The sequence below is a fragment of the Elephas maximus genome, chromosome 22 (genome assembly GCF_024166365.1).
Source record: "Elephas maximus indicus isolate mEleMax1 chromosome 22, mEleMax1 primary haplotype, whole genome shotgun sequence".
Classification (NCBI taxonomy): domain Eukaryota; kingdom Metazoa; phylum Chordata; class Mammalia; order Proboscidea; family Elephantidae; genus Elephas; species Elephas maximus.
The window spans coordinates 25,662,573-25,683,829 of NC_064840.1; the positions used below are offsets into that span (position 1 = coordinate 25,662,573).

The 21,257-nt window shown below is 46.1% G+C and overlaps 1 protein-coding gene across 1 annotated transcript in view; it reads right to left on the bottom strand.

Annotated features, from left to right (window-relative positions):
• LOC126065433 (oxysterol-binding protein 2-like) overlaps window positions 1–17,584 on the bottom strand; it is a 76,473-nt gene extending 58,889 nt beyond the window's left edge. Inside the window, exons 1-3 of the mRNA XM_049865466.1 lie at window positions 17,481–17,584; window positions 17,228–17,383; window positions 16,355–17,014 (exon numbers count right to left, since the gene is read on the bottom strand). Coding sequence (XP_049721423.1) covers window positions 16,355–17,014; window positions 17,228–17,383; window positions 17,481–17,584 — 920 coding nt within the window. The remainder of the gene's footprint in view (window positions 1–16,354; window positions 17,015–17,227; window positions 17,384–17,480) is intronic.
• Between the last annotated feature and the right edge of the window lie 3,673 nt (window positions 17,585–21,257).

Consider the following 21,257-nt stretch of genomic DNA (forward strand, 5'->3'; position numbering starts at 1 on the left):
ATAAATCACATAAACTTGTAAGGTCTACATAAACATCAGTGACAAGTGTCTGTTAAACCACTAGCTACTGACCTGAGAGTCAGATGAAGGGAAAACCTGAGAAGTTAGCATTTCCCTCCAACTAGAAAATGTCACTCTTATAGTAAAATTGACAGAAAATATTACCATACCAAAAGGCCTAGGTATTTAAATACTTTGGAGTCAACCAAAAATAAAGGACTGAAAAACTATGATTTAAAAATGCATGCTCATTATGATTTCCTTCTGTATGGACCCCAGGTAAATGATAAATTTACCTCCCAGTCCTTTAATATTTTAGACCAAGGAATTACCACAATATAAATGCTTGCAGGGAACCAAACCCAAAGAAAGGTTTACACATGGGGAAATGGAAACTTTAAAATGTCCTACCTAAGACATAACATTTGAAGGTCTATGAGGGCAGGGACCATGTCTATATTCCCAGAGTGGAACACAAGGGCTCTGCCTATAGGGGAGAAGGAATAGGAAATGCAGATAGAGAAGACAAATAGGGTGATCCCAGGCACAGGAAACAGTGAACAAAGGCCTGGAGCTGTAAAGATTTCCAGGGCCAGTTTAGGGAACAGAACTGTGGAATGCCTAGATGGTAGGAAGAATAGGAGGTGTGGTGGGAAATAAGAGCAGAAAGGCCTCTGTGGGATCAGAAGGTGTTTGAAGTAAGCAAAAGATAGGGAAATGCTTTTCAAAAAACTATCTATGTAAGCCAGACACCCAAGATGAAGTGTCTAAATTCAAAACAGGGAAAATTCATCTAGTAATGTGGCAGACAGCACTTTCCCAAAAGTACACAACAGTATCTCCCATCCCACATGCTGTTTTTACACGGCGGCTTTGACAGTTTCTTGCGTGAGAGGTAGGATTTGTGTTCCCTCCCCGTGAACTTGACAGCAAGCCTTTGTGACTGCCTCAGCCAATACAATATGGCAGTGATGCTATGTGACTAGGTCATAAAAATGCCATGCATTTCCAAACTGTTCTCTTGGAATGCTCACTTAGAGGAAAGCCAGCCAGCAGGTAAGCAGTCTAGCTGCTCCAAGGCCACCATGCAATAAAGAAGCCCAAACTAGCCCAGCTAGAGAGACCACACAGAAAGGCCCTGAGAGTCTATGGAGAGAGATATCTGACCAGTCCCCAGATGTTCCAGCCCCCACCATTCCAGCACCAGCCACCACCTGACTGCAGCCACATAAGAGTCTGAGCCAGAACCATCCACCCAAGCCCTTTCTAAATGCTCAACCTACAGAAACTGTGAGAGATAGTAAAAGCATTGTTGTTGTTTTAAGCCATGGAATTCTGGGATGACTTGTTACACAGCAAGAGATAACTGACAAACCTAGTGAACATGGGCAGCTGACCTTGCCAACTGCTTCAGTGTTTGGCAAGTATTTGATCTGTGGGGCCTCCAGAGCTAGCATTTCTACTGCAACTCACATGCAGAGCCCAAGTCTGAAGAGAGGCTAGCCAAGGCAGGGAATGGGTTCTCCTGAATAAAGCAAACAGGTGTTGCCTAAAGGTGACAGGCCAGGAACCAAGAAGGGGGGGTGTCTTAGGCTGGGTTCTCTAGAGAAGTAAAATGAGTAAAGTGTATAAACATGTATATAGAGAGAAAGATTTATGTCAAGGAAACAGCTCATGTGATTGTAGAGGCTAGAACCTCCCAAGTTTGTGGATCAGAATAGAGGCTTCTCCTGATTCACATAGGTGCAGGGACTGGCAAACCCAAGATTGGCAGGTTGGAGAGCAGTACTCTTGCTCACAGCTGTGAAGATTCACGAATCCCAAGAGCAGCAGGCAAGACTGCAAAGCTTCTCCTGATTCATGTAGCTGCAGGGGCTGGCAAACCCAAGATCAGCAGGTAAGCTGCTAGCTCAACTTCCAAGAACCAGAGGTCAGATGAACGACAGGCAGCTGCAGGATGCAGAACAAGCCAAAAGCCTTGGCAAGGCGAGCAGGAAGGAATTAGGTGGCAGAGGGCGGAGAGATGAAGGCTGAGGGAGAGGTGAGCCACCACAGGCCCTGCCCACGATGATACCTCTCAACAGATTCCATATATGGGGTGACCACATATCAAATTTCAACAGGGAAGTAATGACAACATTATACAACTGCCCAAACACTGATAATCAAGGCCCAGCCAAGTTGACACACAATCTTAACCATCACAGTCCACAAGTCCTCTTGTCAACTTGGCACCGGTACACATCTCCCCAAACCATAATCTCTGAATAAAGACAATTACAAAGTCATACTTGCACCTAACATGATACAACTAATACACATACAACCAAAAACGCACTAGCTCTGTTTACATCTTATAAGTAAAGAGAAAAAAATATTTGGTGCACGCATACAAAGCAGAAATACTCACAACAATTATAGCCCTCATTTCTGCAACTGGTCACATGGCCATAACTGGTACTTAGAAGTACCTTCTTCCACCACCCATTCCATATTCCCTTTGCCATCAGCAAGCACCTCAGCTGGTCATGGTTTTTGCCTGGTGGGGTGACCCAAATCTTCATTCCTGAAGGGTCTGGGCCATTGGCAGTCATGTCAGAATTAGGTTGTTGTAGTTTTCCATTGACTTTATCATAGGGCATGGTAGTACTAAGAGACGCCCTAAGGGATCTCCTGCATTCCAGATATACTCTTCTTTACCTCCATTATGTAATATCAATCCAATTTCCTCCTGGTAATGAGGATCAATCATACCAGCCAGTATAGTAACTCCTGTATTTGCCTGCTGATCCAGAGGCGTAAAGAGCCCAAAGTGGCCAGATGGCATTCTGAGGTTCCAGTTCAACAGAATCAGTGATGTGTCTCCAGGTGGAAGCATCCCTCCCTTTGGAACTAAGACCTCTAGACCTGCAGAACATAAGGTCACAGGCACAGGAAGCATAAATCTTGCCAGTGGGTCACTAGGGGTAATAGTGAGTGGTGCCATTCCTATTTCTACCCCTTGATTAATGGACCCATGAATCCTGGCTATGGGTGAAACAGCATCCTATATTGGACGCTGGTTTAGAGCACATACAGCCTCCTGGAGAACACTGCCCCAACCCTGCAAGGTATTGCCACCTAGCTGGCACCATAATTGTGTCTTTAGGAGGCCATTCCAGCATTCTATCAAGCCACCTGCTTCAGGATGATGGAAAACATGGTAAGACCAGTGAATCCCATGACCATGGGCCCACTACTGCAATTCATTTGCTGTCAAGTGAGTCCCTTGATCAGAGGCAATGCTGTGTGGGATACCATGATGGTGGATAAGACATTCTGTAAGACCACAGAGTTAGTTTTGGCAGAAGCATTGCATGCAGGGAAGCCAAATCCATATCCAGAGTAAATATCTATTCCAATAAGGACAAAACGCTGCCCTTTCCATGATGGAAGTGGTCCAATGTAACTGACTTGCCACTAGGTTGCTGGCTGATCATCTCAAGGGATGGTGCGATATTGAAGACTCAGTGTTGGTCTCTGCTGCGGGCAGAATGGACACTCAGCAGTGGCTGTAGCAAAGTCAGCCTTGGTGAGTGGAAATCCATGTTGCTGGGCCCATGCATAATCTCCATCCCTGCTACCACAGCTACTTTGTTCAGGAGCCCATTGAGCAACGACAGAAGTAGTTGGGGAAAGAGGATGAGTGGTTTCTACAGAATGCATCAGCCTGTTCATTTGATGTTCAAATCATCCTTTGGTGAGCATTCACATGAGACACAAATACCTTCACTTCTTTGACCCATTCAGAGGTATGTCTGTTCACATACCTCTTCCTCATAAATCCTTGTCTCCAACTTTCCAATCATGATCCTTCCAAGTCCCTGACCATCCAGCCAAACCATTGGCCACAGCCCATGAATCAGTATACTATTGCACATCTGGCCATTTCTCCTTCCAAGCAAAGTGAACAACAAGGTGCACTGCTCAAAGTTCTGCCCATTGGAAGGATTTCCTTTCACCACTGTCCTTCAGGGAGGTCCTAGAAAGGGGCTGTAGTGCTGCCACTGTCCACTTTCGGGTGGTGCTTGCATATCGTACAAAACCACCTGTAAACCAGGCACGAGTTTTCTCTTCCTCAATCAGCTGATCATAAGGAACTCCCCATGAGGCCATAGGTATAGACTGGGACATATAGAAGGTAATGTGACAGGAGCGGAGACCGTAGGCATTTTGGCAACTTCCTCATGCAACTTACTTGTGCTGTCAGGTCCTGCTTGGGCCCAATCTTGTATACACCACTTCCATTTAATGATGGAGTACTGCTGTGCATATCAACTTTATGACTCTGTGGGTCAGACAACACCCGGTTCATGATGGGCAGCTCAGGCCGCATGGTGACTTCGTGTCCCATGGTTAAGCATTCAGTCTCTACTAAGGCCCAGTAATAAGCCAAACACTGTTTCTCAAAAACAGAGTAGTTATCTGCAGAGGATGGCAGGGTTTTGCTCCAAAATCCTAAGGGTCTGCACTGTGATTCACCAATAGGAGCCTGCCAAAGACTCCAAACAGCACCTCTGTCTGCCACTGATACTTCAGGTACCATTGGATCAGCTGGATCATGTGGCCCAAGTGGCAGAGCAGCTTGCACAGCAGCCTGAACCTGTTGCAGAGCCTTTTCTTCTGGGACTCACTCAAAACTAGCAGCTCTTGAAGTCAATTGATAAATAGGCCAGAGTAGCACATCCAAATGAGGAATATGTTGCTTCCAAAATCCAAAGAGGTTCACTAGGCATTGTGTCTCCTTTTTAGCTGTGGGAGCAGCCAGATGCGATAACTTATCCTTCAATTTAGAAGGGATATCTCGACATGCCCCACACCACTGGACACCTAGAAATTTCACTGATGTGGAAGGTGCCTGAATTTTTGTCAGATTAATTTTCTACCCTCCAGCACACGAATGTTTTACCAGTAAGTCCAGAGTCATTGACACTTTTTCTTACTAGATCCAATCAGCATAATATCATCAATGTAATGGACCGGCATGACATCCTGTGGAAGGGAAAGGCGATCAAGGCCCCTGCAGACTAAACTATGACATATGGCTGGAGAGTTGATGTAGCCGTGAGGTAGGCAAGTGAAGGTGTATTGCTGACCTTGCCAGCTGAAGGCAAACTGCTTCTGATGGTCCTTTGAAATAGGTGTGGAAAAAAAGGTATTAGCCAGATCAACAGCTGCATACTAGGTACCAGAAGATGTATTAATTCGCTCAAGCAATGAAACTACATCTGGAACAGCAGCTGCAATTGGAGTCGCCACCTGGTTAAGTTTGCAATAATCTACTGTCGTTCTCCAAGATCCATCTGTTTTTTGCAGAGGCCCAATAGGCAAGTCGAATGGGGATGTGCTGGGAATCACCACCCCTGCATCCTTCAAGTCCTTGATGGTGGCCGTAATCTCTGCAATCCCTCCAGGCATGCGGTATTGCTTTTGGTTTACTATTTTCCTAAGTAGGGGCAGTTCTAATGGCTTCCACTTGGTTTTTTCTACCGTAATAGCCCTTATTCCATTTGTCAGGGATCCAACATGGGGGTTCTGCCAGTTGCTCAGTATATCTATTCCAATTATGCATTCTGGAACCAAGGAAATCACTACAGGATGTGTTTAGGGACCCACCGGACCTACTGTTAGATGGACATGAGCCAAGATTCCATTAATAACCTGACCTCCATATGCCCCCACTCTGACTGGTGGGCCACAAAAACGTTTTGGGTCTCCTGGAAGTAGTGTCAGTTCAGAGCCACTATCCACTAATTCCTGAAAAGTCTGAAAATTTCCTGTTCCCCAATGAAGAGTCACTCTTGTAAAAGGCCATAGATCCCTTTGGGAAAGGCTGGGGGAGAGATTAACAGTATAGATTTTTGGCCTTCCTCAAGTGGACCCGGCCTCCCCTTCATTCAAGGAGTTGTGGGGTCTTTAAACTTGTTTAAGCCTGGGAACTGATTGAGGGCCCGTGACTCTCTATTCTGGCAATTTGAGTTAGACTGCCATTCACCTGAACTAGAATTCATCCGTTTTTACAGATCAAGTAAATATTTAATAGATTTCCTATCTATTTCACTCCTGGGGACACCATGACTAAGTTGCCAATGCCATAAGTCCATAAGAGTCAGACTATTGTGATTAGTGCTGTGACTCTGCTGTTCATTATTGTAGCCACACCCACCTCGTCTTTGTCCATTGAGTGCCGCCACTTGGCCCCTACTACCATAGGGTCCAATCAGACCATTGTAGTTAGGTGTCTTAATTCAGTTAGGGCAGTCCCCACTGTCAAATCTGATTTCCATAAAATAATCACAGCAGTCTTCAAGGATGCTGGAGCTCCCTTCACAAATTTGTTCCTCACAGTTATGGTAAAAGGTATGTCCTTTGGGCACTCCATGTGTGGGTCTGTAGGTCTAACCTGATAAAATCACTCTAGAATGCCAGTTTCCCTAAGCCTTTGGATACTTTCTTCCACTGTATACCAAGGCATGTCTGGTACTTCAACTTGATTTAGTGTAGGCCACTGAGTAATCCATGCTTCAGCAACCCAACCAAATAAACTATTAGATCCTTTCCTAATTTCTCTAGCTGAAGCACTGAACGTAGAATCTGTGTTTAGTGGACCCATATCAATAAACTCAGACTGATCCACTTTTATGTTCCTTGAACCATTATCCCACACCCTTAATAGCCATTCCCACACATATTCCCCAGGTTTCTGTTTGTACATATTAGAAAAGTCAAGCAGTTCTTTTGGATTGTAGCATACCTTCTCCTGGGTCACACTTTATCTTTTGGTGCTAGCTGGGACTTAAGTCTAGTTGCAGATCTAGAAGCCAGAATTGGTACTGTGGAATTGTTTTGAGAACATTCAGCATTGTCTTGTAAGGCACTACCATTAACACCTGATCCCACCAGTGGGCCTCCCATTAGCAGTACAGTACTGTAGAGTGGTGATAGTATGGAGCAAAGTAGTCAGACTGCTAGAATTAACCCTCCGCCACCTACCAGCTGTGTCATCCTGGGCAAGTTACTTAACCTCATAACTTTCAGTTGTCTCATCTCAAACATGAAAGAGTTTTAAAAAAAAAGGGGGGGGGGTATTTTGAAATTACATAACATAATAAATGAATAACACTCAGACTTCAGTAAGCACCCAATAGGTGGCAGTGATGGTTCAGTGGTAGAATTCTTGCCTTCCATGGGTTTGATTTCCAGTCAATGCACCTCATGCACAGCCACTACCTGTCTGTCAGTGGAGGCTTGCATGTTGCTATGATGATCAACAGGTTTCAGCAGAGGTTCAAAACTAAGACAGAATGGGAAGAAAGGCCTGGTGATCTACTTCTGAAAATTAGCCAATGAAAACCCTAGGGATCACAACAGTCCAATCCTGTTGTGCATGGGAATACTATGAGTTGGGGGCCAGCTCAAAGGCAGCTAACACAAGAAAGCATCCGATAAACCTGCAGAAAAGGTTTAAAGAAATCATGGCCCCTGGATTTCTCTTTGTCTTTGTTCCTCCCATCATTCTATGCAGAAGACAGAAGGAACGCCTGCCACACTCTCCACTGCCCTGAAATGAAGGCAGCTGGCAGGGATACCGTTGGAGGACACTCACAACCCACCCATGGGCAGTCGCAGTTGTTTGCACAGGGACATGCCCAACCGAAAGCTGGTCAGCACTCAGCAACCTGACAGCTTGAAGCTGAGGTCTGACAGGAGGCCTTCTTATTCAGTATGTTCCAAGGAATAATCTGTGCTGGTTAATTTAATTGACTTTCTTTCTACACTTGTTGACAATCTTCCTAAAAAAAAATGTGAGTCTGAGTTTCCGCCAAAGTTCAGGTAACTGGCCCCTGCATGACAGGCTCAGGGCCTGCTGGTTCAGGATTGTGGGCAAAGACCAGGCTTCTTTCTCTACTCACACTATGAGACACAGCCATTGACTCTGGGTCTAGCATATGGAGGGCACATAATAAACACGTTGTTGGATGAACACACAAAAGAATGAAGAGCTGGGGTTGCATCAGCAATGATCCCAAGATATACCCTATATGTTGAAAAAGGTGGTGGAAAGTGCTATACATTGTTGGGCTTTAGAGAAAACAATAAAATTTTCTGGGCCTTGGCTTCCTCATCTGTAAAATGGAGGCAGTCATCCTTGCTCCAGTTCCCTCAAAGGCTACCATGAGGATTGAAAGTGGATGACGTGTGGGAAAGCACCTCCTAAACCATGAAGCACCATACACATGAGAAATATTGTCTACAATGCTTTACTCCTGACTAGCTGTTTTCTTTCCATTTCACGCGCCATGTAGAAGGGTGAGAAAGGATGCTGAGGTTCCATAGCAGTTGGGAACCATCCCATCTGCATCCTTACTTAATGCTTGAAAAGGGCCATAGCCAACAAATCCATACTTGGCCCTGTCCATCCAAGGCAAATGAAGGAAGCGGGAAGGCTCAAGCACATTTCAGTTCACCTGGCATTGCCTGGGCTCCTCCTGTTCCAGCAGATGTACTGCTCTAGGAGAACAAAGGTATCATTCTGCCAGGGTAGGGGTAGAAGGTGAGATAACAGGTCAAATCCCAAGGCTTGGAGAAGAAAGAGAAGAGGAAGGAGGAAGCTAGAAAAAAAATGCTATCTGTTGCTTAAGGAATTTTTATACTTGAATATTAATATAATACAGGATTTTCCCAAAGCCAGAAAAAAATTAAAATGTTAAAGGACATCTAGAGGAGAACAGAGCCCTCAGTCAGAATTCTCTGTCTTCCCCAAGACCAACTTTCTTGTCCCCATAGACCCATTTGCTATTTATCCCCCCAACAATGCTCTTTGCTGTCATTTGTGTTAGCCTGAAATTACACCAGTGTTGACCCGCACCTTTCATGTCCCGTGAGTACCTCTGAAATAGATGCACGAAGCCCAGTCAGAAGTCCAAGCCCTAGCTGAATAATACTGTCAAGCAGCAAAGATCCTTTCTATACAAGTGAGCTCTCAGGGCTTCTGGAATAGGCCTCCAAAGACCTATGCCTTCATCCTGCAGGATCTGGGCTCTCCAGAAACATGACCCATCCTAGTTAAAGGGTACCAGACTTACACCACAGTGGGCTTCAGCAAGGTGATGGGATACAAAATGAAATGAGCTGTACCCAGTGCCGTCGAGTCGATTCCGACTCATAGCGACCCTATAGGACAGAGTTTCCAAATGAGCTGTAGCTAGGCAAAAATGCAGTGATCCCAAATTTGAATTGAAAGTATCAGTATGAATACATATTTTACCTTTAAATAAAAACAAAAGATTGTGTGCGTGCATGTGTATCCTACAGCACTATACTGAAAAGACCTAGAAATAATGACCAACCAGACAGCCATGATCATTTGTAGCACCAAGATTATGATCTCCAAATACCATTTCCCACAAAAAAGAACTGGGGCTCCCTGGAGAAATGGCCGATTTCAGGACTTTGGACAAGACATGTACAAGACGGGCCTGGAAAATCCTTTCAAACCAAACAGTAAGGAGGTTATCAAGGGTTCTGTCAAACAGAGTCCACAGCCAACTTGAAGAGGATCCCAGTAACCAAAGACAAGGAAGGCAAAACAATAGGAACATCATTAAGGGTAACAATGGCAGTGGGTTGAAGCATGTTACATTGAACATGTTTACATTCATGAGATTACGGCAATACTTAAGAAAGCAGAAGGAGGGTGGTGACAAAGACGGCAGACCATTCAGACTTACCACTTCGTCCCTCTGTGGCAAAGACCTGTCAAACAGATACAAATGTCAATCCTGGAACTCTAAGCATCAAATGAAGGGATAAAGACTAGATTGAATACCAAAACAAGGAAGAAACTGACTGAAAACAGCAAACAAGAAAAGACTGAATGGAGATGCCTAGGCAACCGGCCTGGTACAATGGGACCATCTTAAGACAAAGAGCAGCAATACCAAGTGAGGAGTACAAGAGGTAACTTCATGAAATTCCCATCAGGGTACAGAGAAACTGAGAAGACGCACCCGAAATTGAAACAAGGTGATCAGCAGTATAAGCTTCCTCACAACTCCCTGAGTGAATTCAGCAAAGGCAGGAAGCTCCACGTGGCTTCAGGCTCATTCTGCCCCCTGCTCAAGCAACCTGACTGCAGTGGGTAGCTCCACTTGGCTTTGGCCTGGTTCCGCTCTCCTCCCTGCCCTAGCAACCTTAATGCAGGCAGGGAGCTCTGGTGCGGCTCTGACCCCACCCTGTCCCCAGCACCCCAGCAACCTGAGTGCAGGAAGGAAGCTCCAGTGGCTCCTGCCCCCTGCCTGAGTGACCCGGGCACCAACAAGCAGCTCCAGCACAGCTCCACCACTGACCTGCCCCTGGCCCAAGCAACCCGAGCACAAGCACTAGGAGGGAGCTCTGGCTTGGCTTACAGAAAGCTGCGTGCTCCTACACCTAGCCACAAGTGCTGGGGCTGTGGTCCAGTGGTACCTTCTACTTCCTCCAATCAACTGTGCAAGGGGCCTGAGGACTGGTGACACACCCTTCCCCACAACACACTCTACCACAGGGCACACCTTCCAAGTGGACACCTGGGGGCCAGCCACATCACCCCACCTCTATAACCAGAGGCTGGTGAAGGTGGGGCCAAGATGATGGAGTAGTCAGACACTTCCAGAGATCCATCTTACAATAAAGACTCGAAAAAAGAAGTGAAAGGGTTATACATATGGCAAGCTAGGGTCCCTGAACATCGAAGGTAAAGTTGGGAAACCAGGCTGAGTGGCAGGGGGAGGGAGAGATGGTTCAGAAGCAGTAAGGAGTTGCTGGACCTGAGTTGGCAGGAACCAGTGCCCCTCAGGCATGATCCCCTGGAGCGATGATGGCGTGGATGGTGGTAGTGTTCTGGATGCAGCTTCCTCAAGGACAGACAGCAAGCCGTGCAGTCTACGCACACCTCCAGAACCAGAGAAGAACAGCGCTCTCGGCAAAAGCTAAGTACTTGCATTTATTTTACCACGCCCCCAGCCCCCAAGACGACTTCAGTGGCTGTCAATTTCCCTGGGTCTGAAATACGTCCTGCTGCACATCCTGAGCCATTCTCCCAGCATTAGGCAGGGAATAAATTAACAATTGGGGGAAAAATAATCTGCCAGCTCCAATAAGCTGGGGAGCTCAGGACAGAGGCAGCTCCTGTTCAGGCACAAACAGTAGGCAGACTTTGAATACCCTTCACCCCTGCATGGACCTGTGTGGGTCCAGTTCAGGAGATTAGGCCCTTGTTGGCAGACAGCAATAGTGTATGTGCTTGAGCTCTGACTTCAACTGTTTCAGCGGTGTGGTGGACAGGTGGGTTTTTGATGTCTGACATCACTTTGCCTATTAATCAGGGTCCTCACCTACACTCATCAGGGGCCTGAGGACTGGTGGCTCTACCCGCGTCACCTGGCCACCCGCGGAAGAGGACCAAGGATAAGTGGTGCCTACCAGTCCTTCCAACCAAAAGCATTGGGTGCCCATGGTCTGGCTCCAGAACCCACCCAGCTGTGTGCTCTAGGGAACAAGAATGTGCTTTCCTCATAGACACTTGGGGGATGCTTGTCAACACCCTGCTTTGTTCAGAGCATGGCCCCATGCTGAAACCAGATACCTGTGCCTACACCAATCACCCCTGCCCCTCTAAGAATGTAGGACAGAGCCTGTACCACACACTTGATGACCAACTACCTGGACACCTGAGCTGAATCCATACAAGAAAAGTGAATGGACTCCTAGGTTCATATGCCTGGTAACAGCTCTAGCCATCTAATGACAGCACATTAGAGCTTCAAAGGCACAAATAATGAAGCTAGCTCACTCAAGCAGCCTATTTGGACATATCAAAACAAAAAGCAAAAAGCTAGGATACAGTAAGCAAACATAAAATAAAGTAATACAATACCTTATAGATGGCTTGGAGACAACAGTCAATATCAAATCACAAAAAGAAGCAGACTACGATCACTTCAACAAGCCCTCAAAAGAAAGAATCGATGAATCTTCCAGATTTAAGATGTCTTCCTGGAATTACCAGATGCAGAATACAAAAGATTAATATACAGAACTCTTCAAGAGATCAAGGAGGAGATCAGTCAAAATGCAGAACAAGCCAAGGAACACACAGATAAAGCAGTTGAAAAAAATTGAAAAGGTTATTCAAGAACATAATGAAATATTTAACAGGATGCAAGAATCCATAGAGAGACAGCAATCAGAAATTCAGAAGATTAACAATAGATTTGAAAGTTAAATCTACCAAAAAGGATAAGAAAGGACACTATACAATGATTAAAGGGACAATATGCCAGGAGGATACTATCATATTAAATATTTACGAACCCAATGACAGGGGCTTCAAGATACATAAAAGAAACTCTATCAGCACTGAAAAGTAAGATAGACAGCTCCACAATAATAACTGTGCTGGAGGTCTTAGCCAGAGGAATTAGGCTAGAAAAAGAAATAAAGGGCATCCAGATTGGTAAGGAAAAAGTAATGTATCTCTATCTGCAGATGCCATGATCTTATATACAGAAAACCTTAAAGAATCCTCAAGAAAACTACTGAAACTAATAAAAGAGTTCAACAGAGAATCAAGATACAAGATAAACATAAAAAAATCAGTTGGATTCCTCAGCACCAACAAAGAGAACGTGGAAGAGGAAATCACCAAATCAATACCATTTACAGTAGCCCCCAAGATGATAAAATACTTAGAAATAAATCTTACCAGAGACACAAAAGATCTATACAAAGAAAACTACAAGACACTACTGTAAGAAACCAAAAGAGACTTACAAAAGTGGAAAAACATACCTTGCTCATGGATAGGAAGACTCAACATTGTGAAAATGTCTATTCTACCAAAAGCAAAATGCAATGCCAAGCCAAATCTAATGACATTTTTTAATGAGATGGAGAAACAAATCACCAACTTCATATGGAAGGGAAAGAGGCCCCGGATAAGTAAAGCATTACTGAAAAAGAACAAAGTGGGAGGTCTCACACTATCTGATTTTAGAACCTACTTATACCACCACAGTAGTCAGAACAGCCTGGTACTGATATAACAACAGATACATAGATCAATAGAACAGAATTGAGAATCCAGACATAAATCCAACCACATATGAACAGGTGATATTTGACAAAGGCCCAAAGTCAGTTAAATGGGGAAAAGACAGTCTCTTTAACAAATGGTGCCGGCATAACTGGATATCCACCTGCAAAAAAAATGAAACAAGACCCATACCTCACACCATGCACAAAAATGAGCTCAAAATGGATCAAAGGCCTAAATATAAAAATCTAAAATGATAAAGATCATGGAAGGAAAAATAGGGACAATGATAGGAGCCCTAATACATGGCATATACAGTATACAAAACATTATTAACAATCCACAAACACCAGAAGAGAAACTAGATAACTGGGAGCTCCTAAAAATCAAACAGCTATGCTCATCCAAAGACCTCACCAAAAGAGTAAAAAGATTATCCACAGACTGGGAAAAAGTGTCTAGCTATGACATTTCTGATCAGCGTCTGATCTCTAAAATCTACATGATGCTGCAAAAACTCAACAACAAAAAGACAAATAACTCAATTAAAAAATGGGCAAAGGATATGAACAGGCACTTCACTAAAGAAGACATTCAGGAAATGCTCACGATCATAAGCCATTAGAGAAACGCAAATCAAAACTACGACGAGATTCCATCTCACTGCAACAAGGCTGGCATTTTTTCAAAAAACACAAAATAATCAATGTTGGAGAGGTTGTGGAGAGACTGGAACACTTATACACTGCTGGTGGGAATGTAAAATTGTACAACCACTTTGGAAATCAATTTGGCGTTTGCTTAAAAAGCTAGAAATAGAATTACCGTACAATCCAGCAATCCCACTCCTTGGAATATATCCTAGAGAAATAAGAGCTTTTACATTAACAGATACATGCACACTCATATTCATAGCAGCACTGTTTACAATAGCAAAAAAATGGAAGCAACCAAGGCGCCCATCAATGGATGAATGGATGAATAAATCATGGTATATTCACACAACGGAATACTACGCACCGATAAAGAACAATGATGAATCCATGAAACATTTCATAACATGGAGGAATCTGGAAGGCATTATGCTGAGTGAAATTAGTCAGTTGCAAAAGGCCAAATATTGTATGAGACCACTATTAATAAGAACTCGAGAAATAGTTTAAACAGAAGAAAACATTCTTTGATGGTTACAAGAGTGGGGAGGCAGGGAAGGAGAGGGGTATTCACTAATTAGATACTAGACCAGAACCATTTTAGGTGAAGGGAAAAACAACACACGATACAGGAGAGGTCAGCACAACTGGGCTAAACCAAAACCAAAGAAGTTTCCTGAATAAACTGAACGCTTCGAAGGGCAGCATAGCAGGGGTAAGGGTTTGGTGACCATGGTTTCAGTGGACATCTAGGTCAACTGGCATAATAAAATCTATTAAGAAAACATTCTGCGTCCCACTTTGGAGAGTGGTGTCTGGGGTCTTAAATGCTAGCAAGCAGCCATCTAAGATGCATCAATTGGTCTCAACCCACCTGGAGCAAAGGAAAATGAAGAATGCCAAAGACACAAGGTAATTGTGAGCCCAAGACTACATCAGCCTGAGACCAGAAGAACTAGAAAGTGCCCAGCTACAGCCGATGACTGCTGTGACAGGGAACACAACATAGAATCCCTGAAGGAGCAGGAGAGCAGTGGGATGCAGACCACAAATTCTCATAAAAAGACCAGACTTAATGGTCTGACTGAGACTAGAAGGACCCCAGAGATTAGGGTCCCCAGACCTTCTGTTAGCCCAAGACAGGAACCAATCCTAAAGCCAACTCTTCAGACAGGGATTGGACTGGACTATAGGATAGAAGATGATACTGGTGATGAGTGAGCTTCTTGGATCAAGTAGGCACATGAGACTATGCAGGCAGCTCCTGTCTGGAGATGAGATGAGAAGACAGAGGGGTCAGAAGCTGGCTGAATGGACATGAAAACAGAGGGTGGAGAGGAGTATGCTGTCTCATCAGGGGGAGAGCAACTAGGAATATATAGCAAGGTGTATATAAATTTTTGTACGAAAGACTGACTTGATTTGTAAACTTTCACTTAAAGTACAATAAAAAAAAAAAAAGAAAACCCTATGGAGCACAGTTCTACTCAGGCACACAGGGGGTCACCATGAATGGGCGTCGACTCAATGGCAACAGGGTTTTCTCAGTGTGTGGTCCCAGAACTTGTTAGAAATGCTGAATCTCAAGCCCTTCACCGAACCTACCACATCAGATAGGGTATGGGGCCAGCACTTCCTGGTTTCACAAGCCCCCCATGAAATTTCAAGCAAATGCTCAAGTTGGGAACCATTGATTAGAGAGCTCTGAGGTCTCAAAGCTTAAGCCAACCCCAGGAAACATACACAGGCAACAGCCACTAAGAAAGGAGAGGAAGCCTTCGGTATCTTTCTGCCTTTTAACCGGTTTCAGTAGGAAGACAGCATTAGCGACTTCACCATTGAACTTCAATTTTGAATCCCACACTGCTTCTGGAACAAGAAAGGAGAGCCGCAGGATATTCCCTGGTTCTCCACAAAATGCCAAGGTGGGCTCCTGAAGGACAGAAGCTGTATCTGATCGGTCTGTGAGTCTGCTGTGCCCAGTCCAAGGCCTGGCAACCAGAATTAGAAAGGGGAAACAAATGGAGTGATTGACTGAGGAGGAAACAAATTGCCAGTGATCTTAGTTCCTGAATCTAAAAGGGCAAGGACTTTAGGGGGCTGCCTTCAGCCAGCAACAACCAAAGTGAGATAAGAAGACAGCATCTTTGTCACCTACTTCCTGAAAAATATATCCACCTCATCTCGAAAACAGTCCACAGGCCACCACAGACTCAGCAGGCAAGTTACCAGGGAACTCAGATATGAGGCATCTGGAACTTCTCCTGGAAGCCACCCAGGCCCCACAACTACCAAGGCCTGAAGGGGACCCAAGCCCAGATGGCTGCCTCACTCCACCTCCACACTTACCCTAAACCCAAGTTCACTGGAGGCCATGTCCAGAGGAGACTCCCCTGCCAGAGTGCAAGGCCTCCAGGCCTTGGAGATTGGCCAGAGGTGTTATTTTTCCCGCTGGAGTGCATGTCCCCAAGTGTCCCTAGGCGAGTGGTGGTGTCCCCCAACCCTGGAGGCCATCCAGAGTCATGGCTTCCTCAATGGAGGCAGCATCCTCACCCTTCAACCTCAGAAGTCCCTGGCACTTCGGTACCTGTAGTAAGACAGGAGGCCATTGCTGAGCACGAACCAGCGGCGCTGATAGCCCTTCAGATAGTTGGTCCACTTGAGGAGCCAGCCCTTGAAGCTGTCCAGAGGCAGTAAGATCGTCGGGGCACTGGAGGTCACGCCAGTCCCTGAGACTGTCCCCCCCAACGACATTGCCCTTGCCTGTCCCAGACGAGTAACAGACAGGGGCTTTAAACTCGGCAGCGGCCCTGACATGGGTTTGGCAAGGGGCGAGTTTTCCAGCTGCCCTGTTACGGTCTTGGTGAAGGGCCCGGCCCCTCCCCCGGGGCCAGAGCCCGGCCCAGGTGCTGTCCCCGGCCCCAGCGCCAGCAGCAGTCCCGGTCCATGCCCGGGCTCCGGCTCAGACACCGGCTCGGACACAAGCTCCGACCTTGACACAAGCTCGGAAACTGGCTCCGACACCTGTTCTGACACCGGCTCCGGCTCGGCCACTGGCTGGGGCTGAGGCTTTGGCTGCGGCCGGGAGTCAGGCGTGGATGCGCTCATGCTCGGCGCCGCCGTGTGGCAGGACAGGCACGGAACAACAGTGAACAGCGACGAGAGCCCGCGGGAGCGGCCGCTGCAGCCGCCGCCTCGGCAAGGAGCGACCGCTTTCCCCATAGAGATCGCCGACTGGAGCGCGGCGCTGCGCGGGGGGAGGGGGCGCGGAGCGGGCGGGGGCGGGGCTGGGCGCCGTCAGGTGCGCGCGGCGCCAGGCTGGGGCCCGCGCCGCCCCGCGCTGCTCACGTTGGCGTTCGCCGTGCGCTCCGCCAGCTGCTGGCGCTCAAGGGGCCCGACTCAGACCCCTGCCATCCCTTGTGTCGCCGATGCCCGGCTCAGGCTCTGGCCCTGGAAATACCTTTGGGCCGCGTGCGGGCGACGGGAATGGACAGCGCGTTTCAAGCCACCATCCCTGCCTGCGCCCCAAGCGGTGCCAGGCGCTGTGGGAACAATGATGAATGCGGAGCCCGCCGGCTCCCAGCGCAGCTCTGCCCGCAGGGCCGTAACCCTCCCGCTGCCCCGGTGGTGGGAGGACCGAAAAGAGGACAGGTTCAGCGCACAAACCACTAATGCACCCCACGCTTAGGGGCCCTCCCCTAGGCAGCCGTTACCTGTCTGTAGGTCGGTCCCGCGGCCACCAGGAGCGGAGGCCCGAAGCTGCGTATGCCTCCTGGGCCAGCTGGCCTCTGATTATTTCAGGACGCTTCAGCGACATAGTTCGGATTCTCTAAACTAGTGCAGAAAGTTTTTGTAAATTGAGTATGGAAAGTGAGGTTCTGAACCTGGACCTCCTGGGTATCCTTGGGAGGACTTGGACGGTCAGTGAAGCCTCTACAGTATTCCCATGGAGTTTTAACATATCTGTGCATTTTTCTGGAGAGAAGGTCCATAGTTTTCATGGTATTTCCAAAAGAGCCTGTGACTCCAGAAAGGTTAAATGAACAAAACTTCTTTTAAAGAATCTCTTATAAAGGGGACAAGGAAAAAGGAAGACCAAGGAAGAACTGACACATCCAAATTGTCATGTTTGCGAAGAATACTGAACTGGACTGTCAGAAGAATGAACAAATCAATCTTGCGCAAGTATAGCCAGTTTACTCCTTAGAAGCCAGCATGATAATTGGCAAGACTTCTTGTTTACTCTGGACACATCATCAGGCGGGACCAATCACTGGAGAAGCACACCATGCCTGGTAAACTAGAGAGTCAGTGAAAATGAGGGACCCTCAATCAGATGGATTGACACAGTGGCTACAACAATGGAGAACCAGGCAACTTTTCATTCTGTTGTACATAAGGTTATTAGTCGCAGCCAACTCAACGGTATCTAACAACAGAACAACAATCATAAAGGAAAAGGTTGATGATGATGACTACAATTGGAAATATAAGTTGAGAGGTTGGATATGGGGCTTCTCCCAAGACCTTTCCAGCTTTAGACCTCTGTGCAGCCCCCACTCCCCACCACCCCATCCTCAGATGTCTCCCCCACCCCCTTGTTCACCTATCCATTCCTGTTCTTTGCCTGTGACAAAATAACCTGTGCCAGGACAAGCCTCCTACATGAAGTGATGGCCAGGAACAGAGCAGATCGGAAGGTCCTAGAAATAGGAGGTGCAGACATGCCTCTGGGCAGAAGTCTTGCCATCTTTGCTGATGACCCTGGAACCCCTTTCCAGGGCACTTCCCTCTGAGTGGTGGTCTTACCTACAGTTTTGCAGTGAGCTCTGGAGGGCAGAGACCTGCCCATCTTGTTCTACCTAATGGTGGTCCTCACACTTAGTGTGCTGAGTCACCCCCAGAAAAAGTAATTGCCTCTCGGGAGCAGTGGATAGGGGAGAACCAGGCAACTGGGGAATGGGGTAGAGTGCTTACTTCTCACTCGTACCCTTTTGGACTTTATGAATGTTTTATTGTGTGTATGTTTCACCTATTCAAAAAGTAATAATAATTGCTCAAAATCACCCCAGGAAAACTTATTAGAAATTCAGTTACATCTCCCAGAGATTCTGATGTAATAGGTCTGTGGTGGAATCTAGGAGCATGCATTTTAACAAGCTCCCATGGGATTTCTGTTGTGGATGGTACACACTTTGATGGGCAGTGATGTGGGCTTTGGGGGCCAGACCCACTCAGGAAGTCCTAGCTCTGCCACTTCCTAGCGGTGGGACCTTCAGCCATCCCCCTGAGCGCCCACCTGCTCATCTATAAAATGAGGCTAATGAATGGTGTCTCACAGGATGTGAGTAATAAGGCACATTTGACACAGTAAGTGTTCAGTGAATACTCCCATCAATATTTAACCAGAGAATGCTCTGTAAAACATTAGGTGAAATGAATTAAACAGAGGCCAGAGCAGAAAGAGATGAAACCAAGACTGACAAGCATCAAAAACAGCCACTATGGGAAAAGCTCAGTGCCTGCTATGTATGTGCCAGCGGAGTTTGTGACCCTCAAGTAGGGAAGCAGACTACTTAACAAAATGTTTTGACTGTTGCAATAAAATACAAAGTTCCCTAAGATGACTTGATCTAAGTCATTAACTCTGTCTGAGGGGTGATGAAGGTATCACAGGAGGGGCAATGTTTATGCTCAGTCAGAAAGATATGGAGTGATAGGGCATTCAAGGAAAGTCCCAAATCAGGAGAGAACACCTTGTCTGAAGAGTGACAAAGGCTCAGTATATTTGGAAGAGTAGGGCAGAAGATGGATGGATGCCACAGTCTGTAGAATGCCCTGTATCTTACAGAAGGTGTGGCTCCTGGGACAAAAGAACCTTTTCATTTTTAAAGTGCCAGAACTTTATTGGATCTGCAGCAAGAAATACGCAGGATAAGCCTGCCTGGAACGTCTTGTCATGCCAGAAAGAAGCTATTCAAGATCACTGAGGTCATGTCAAAAGAACTCAGAAGCCAACTCAAAGGGGCTCCACTGGCCAAAGATGGGACAATTTGAATATTAAAAAAAAAAGGTGGCCATGTATTCAAATGTCAAATACCCATATTAAAATAAAAATCCGTAAGTTAAACTCATAACTTCATAAAGTTCCAAAAAAAAAAAAAAACCTTATTTGTCACCTTTGAAGGTTGCTATGGCAACAATTCATTATTCTGGAAATTTATAAAGGGGAGAAAACAAGGCTGCATCCTTCCTTTCTTGTACAAACTGTATCTCATAGTAACAGTTTCAGAGGGGAATCTTTATAGAAGAATTCCTATTAATAAATGCAGAAGGACCGATAGGAAAAAAAAATCATCTTTTTTGGCAACCTCTAATACAATAATGGATCTATGCTATGACAATAGCTACTAAAACTATTAGGTGAAAGATTGATGAGAACTTTATATCAAGCTAGCATCAACTAAATCTACTGTGGTGTGACAGATTGCTTTTATATGGCCTCTATAAAAAAAAATTTTTTTTTATAGCCGTGGTCTTGTAATTCCTACCAAATGATTGGGTGGGACTGTGCAAATAAGGTACTTGTGGCTCACCAAAGGGATTGGACAGCTTGCTAATACTACAAATAAGGTGCATGGCACCCTTGTGTGGGGGGGTGGGACCAACTGTGGAAATAAGGTGTATGGAACCCTAACGAGGGGATTGGTCAGTTTAGCCATCCTGCTAGGCTTAAAAGAGAGACAGTCCCAGAGTAGGGGGGGACCTGACTACCACCAGGAAAAAGAGACAGGAGCAGAGTTTGTTCTTTGGACCTGGGATGCCTGCACTGAGACCTCCTAAACCCAGAAGACAGAGAGCGAAAGAGAGCTATAACAATGAAGAAGGCAAGACAGACAGAGAAGCAGATAAGCAGAGGCAGCAGAGGCAGCAGAGCTAGAAGATCAGCAGGACGCAGCATGGTGAGCTTCCCAGCCCATTGAGCAAGAGAGCTGACCGCCTTCGAGCCAAGGCTTACTGGCAGAGTGAGGTGCTCCTGAGGAATTACTGGCAGAGCTAAAAAGCTTTATAACACTTGCCCAAGCAAGGCAGAAGGCAGGCCGAGGAGCCAAGGGCCAAGAGAGAGGCCTGCCTACAAGCATGGCTGAGAAGAGGCTGTCCTGATTGAAGAACTGTATCCTGAACTGTAACCTGTTACTTCGCTGTTGTTGTTAGGTGTCTCGAGTTGGTTCCGACTCATAGTGACCCTTTGTACCACAGAATGAAACATTGCCCGGTCCTGTGCCATCCTCACAATCTTTGTTATGCTTGAGCTCATTGTTGCAGCCACTGTGTCAATCCATCTCCTTGAGGATCTTCCTCTTTTCTGCTGACCCTCTACTTTACCAAGCATGATGTTCTCCCCCAGGGAGTGATCCCTCCTGACATGTCCAAAGTATGTAAGATGCAGTCTAGCCATCCTTGCTTCTAAGGAGCATTCCAGTTGTACT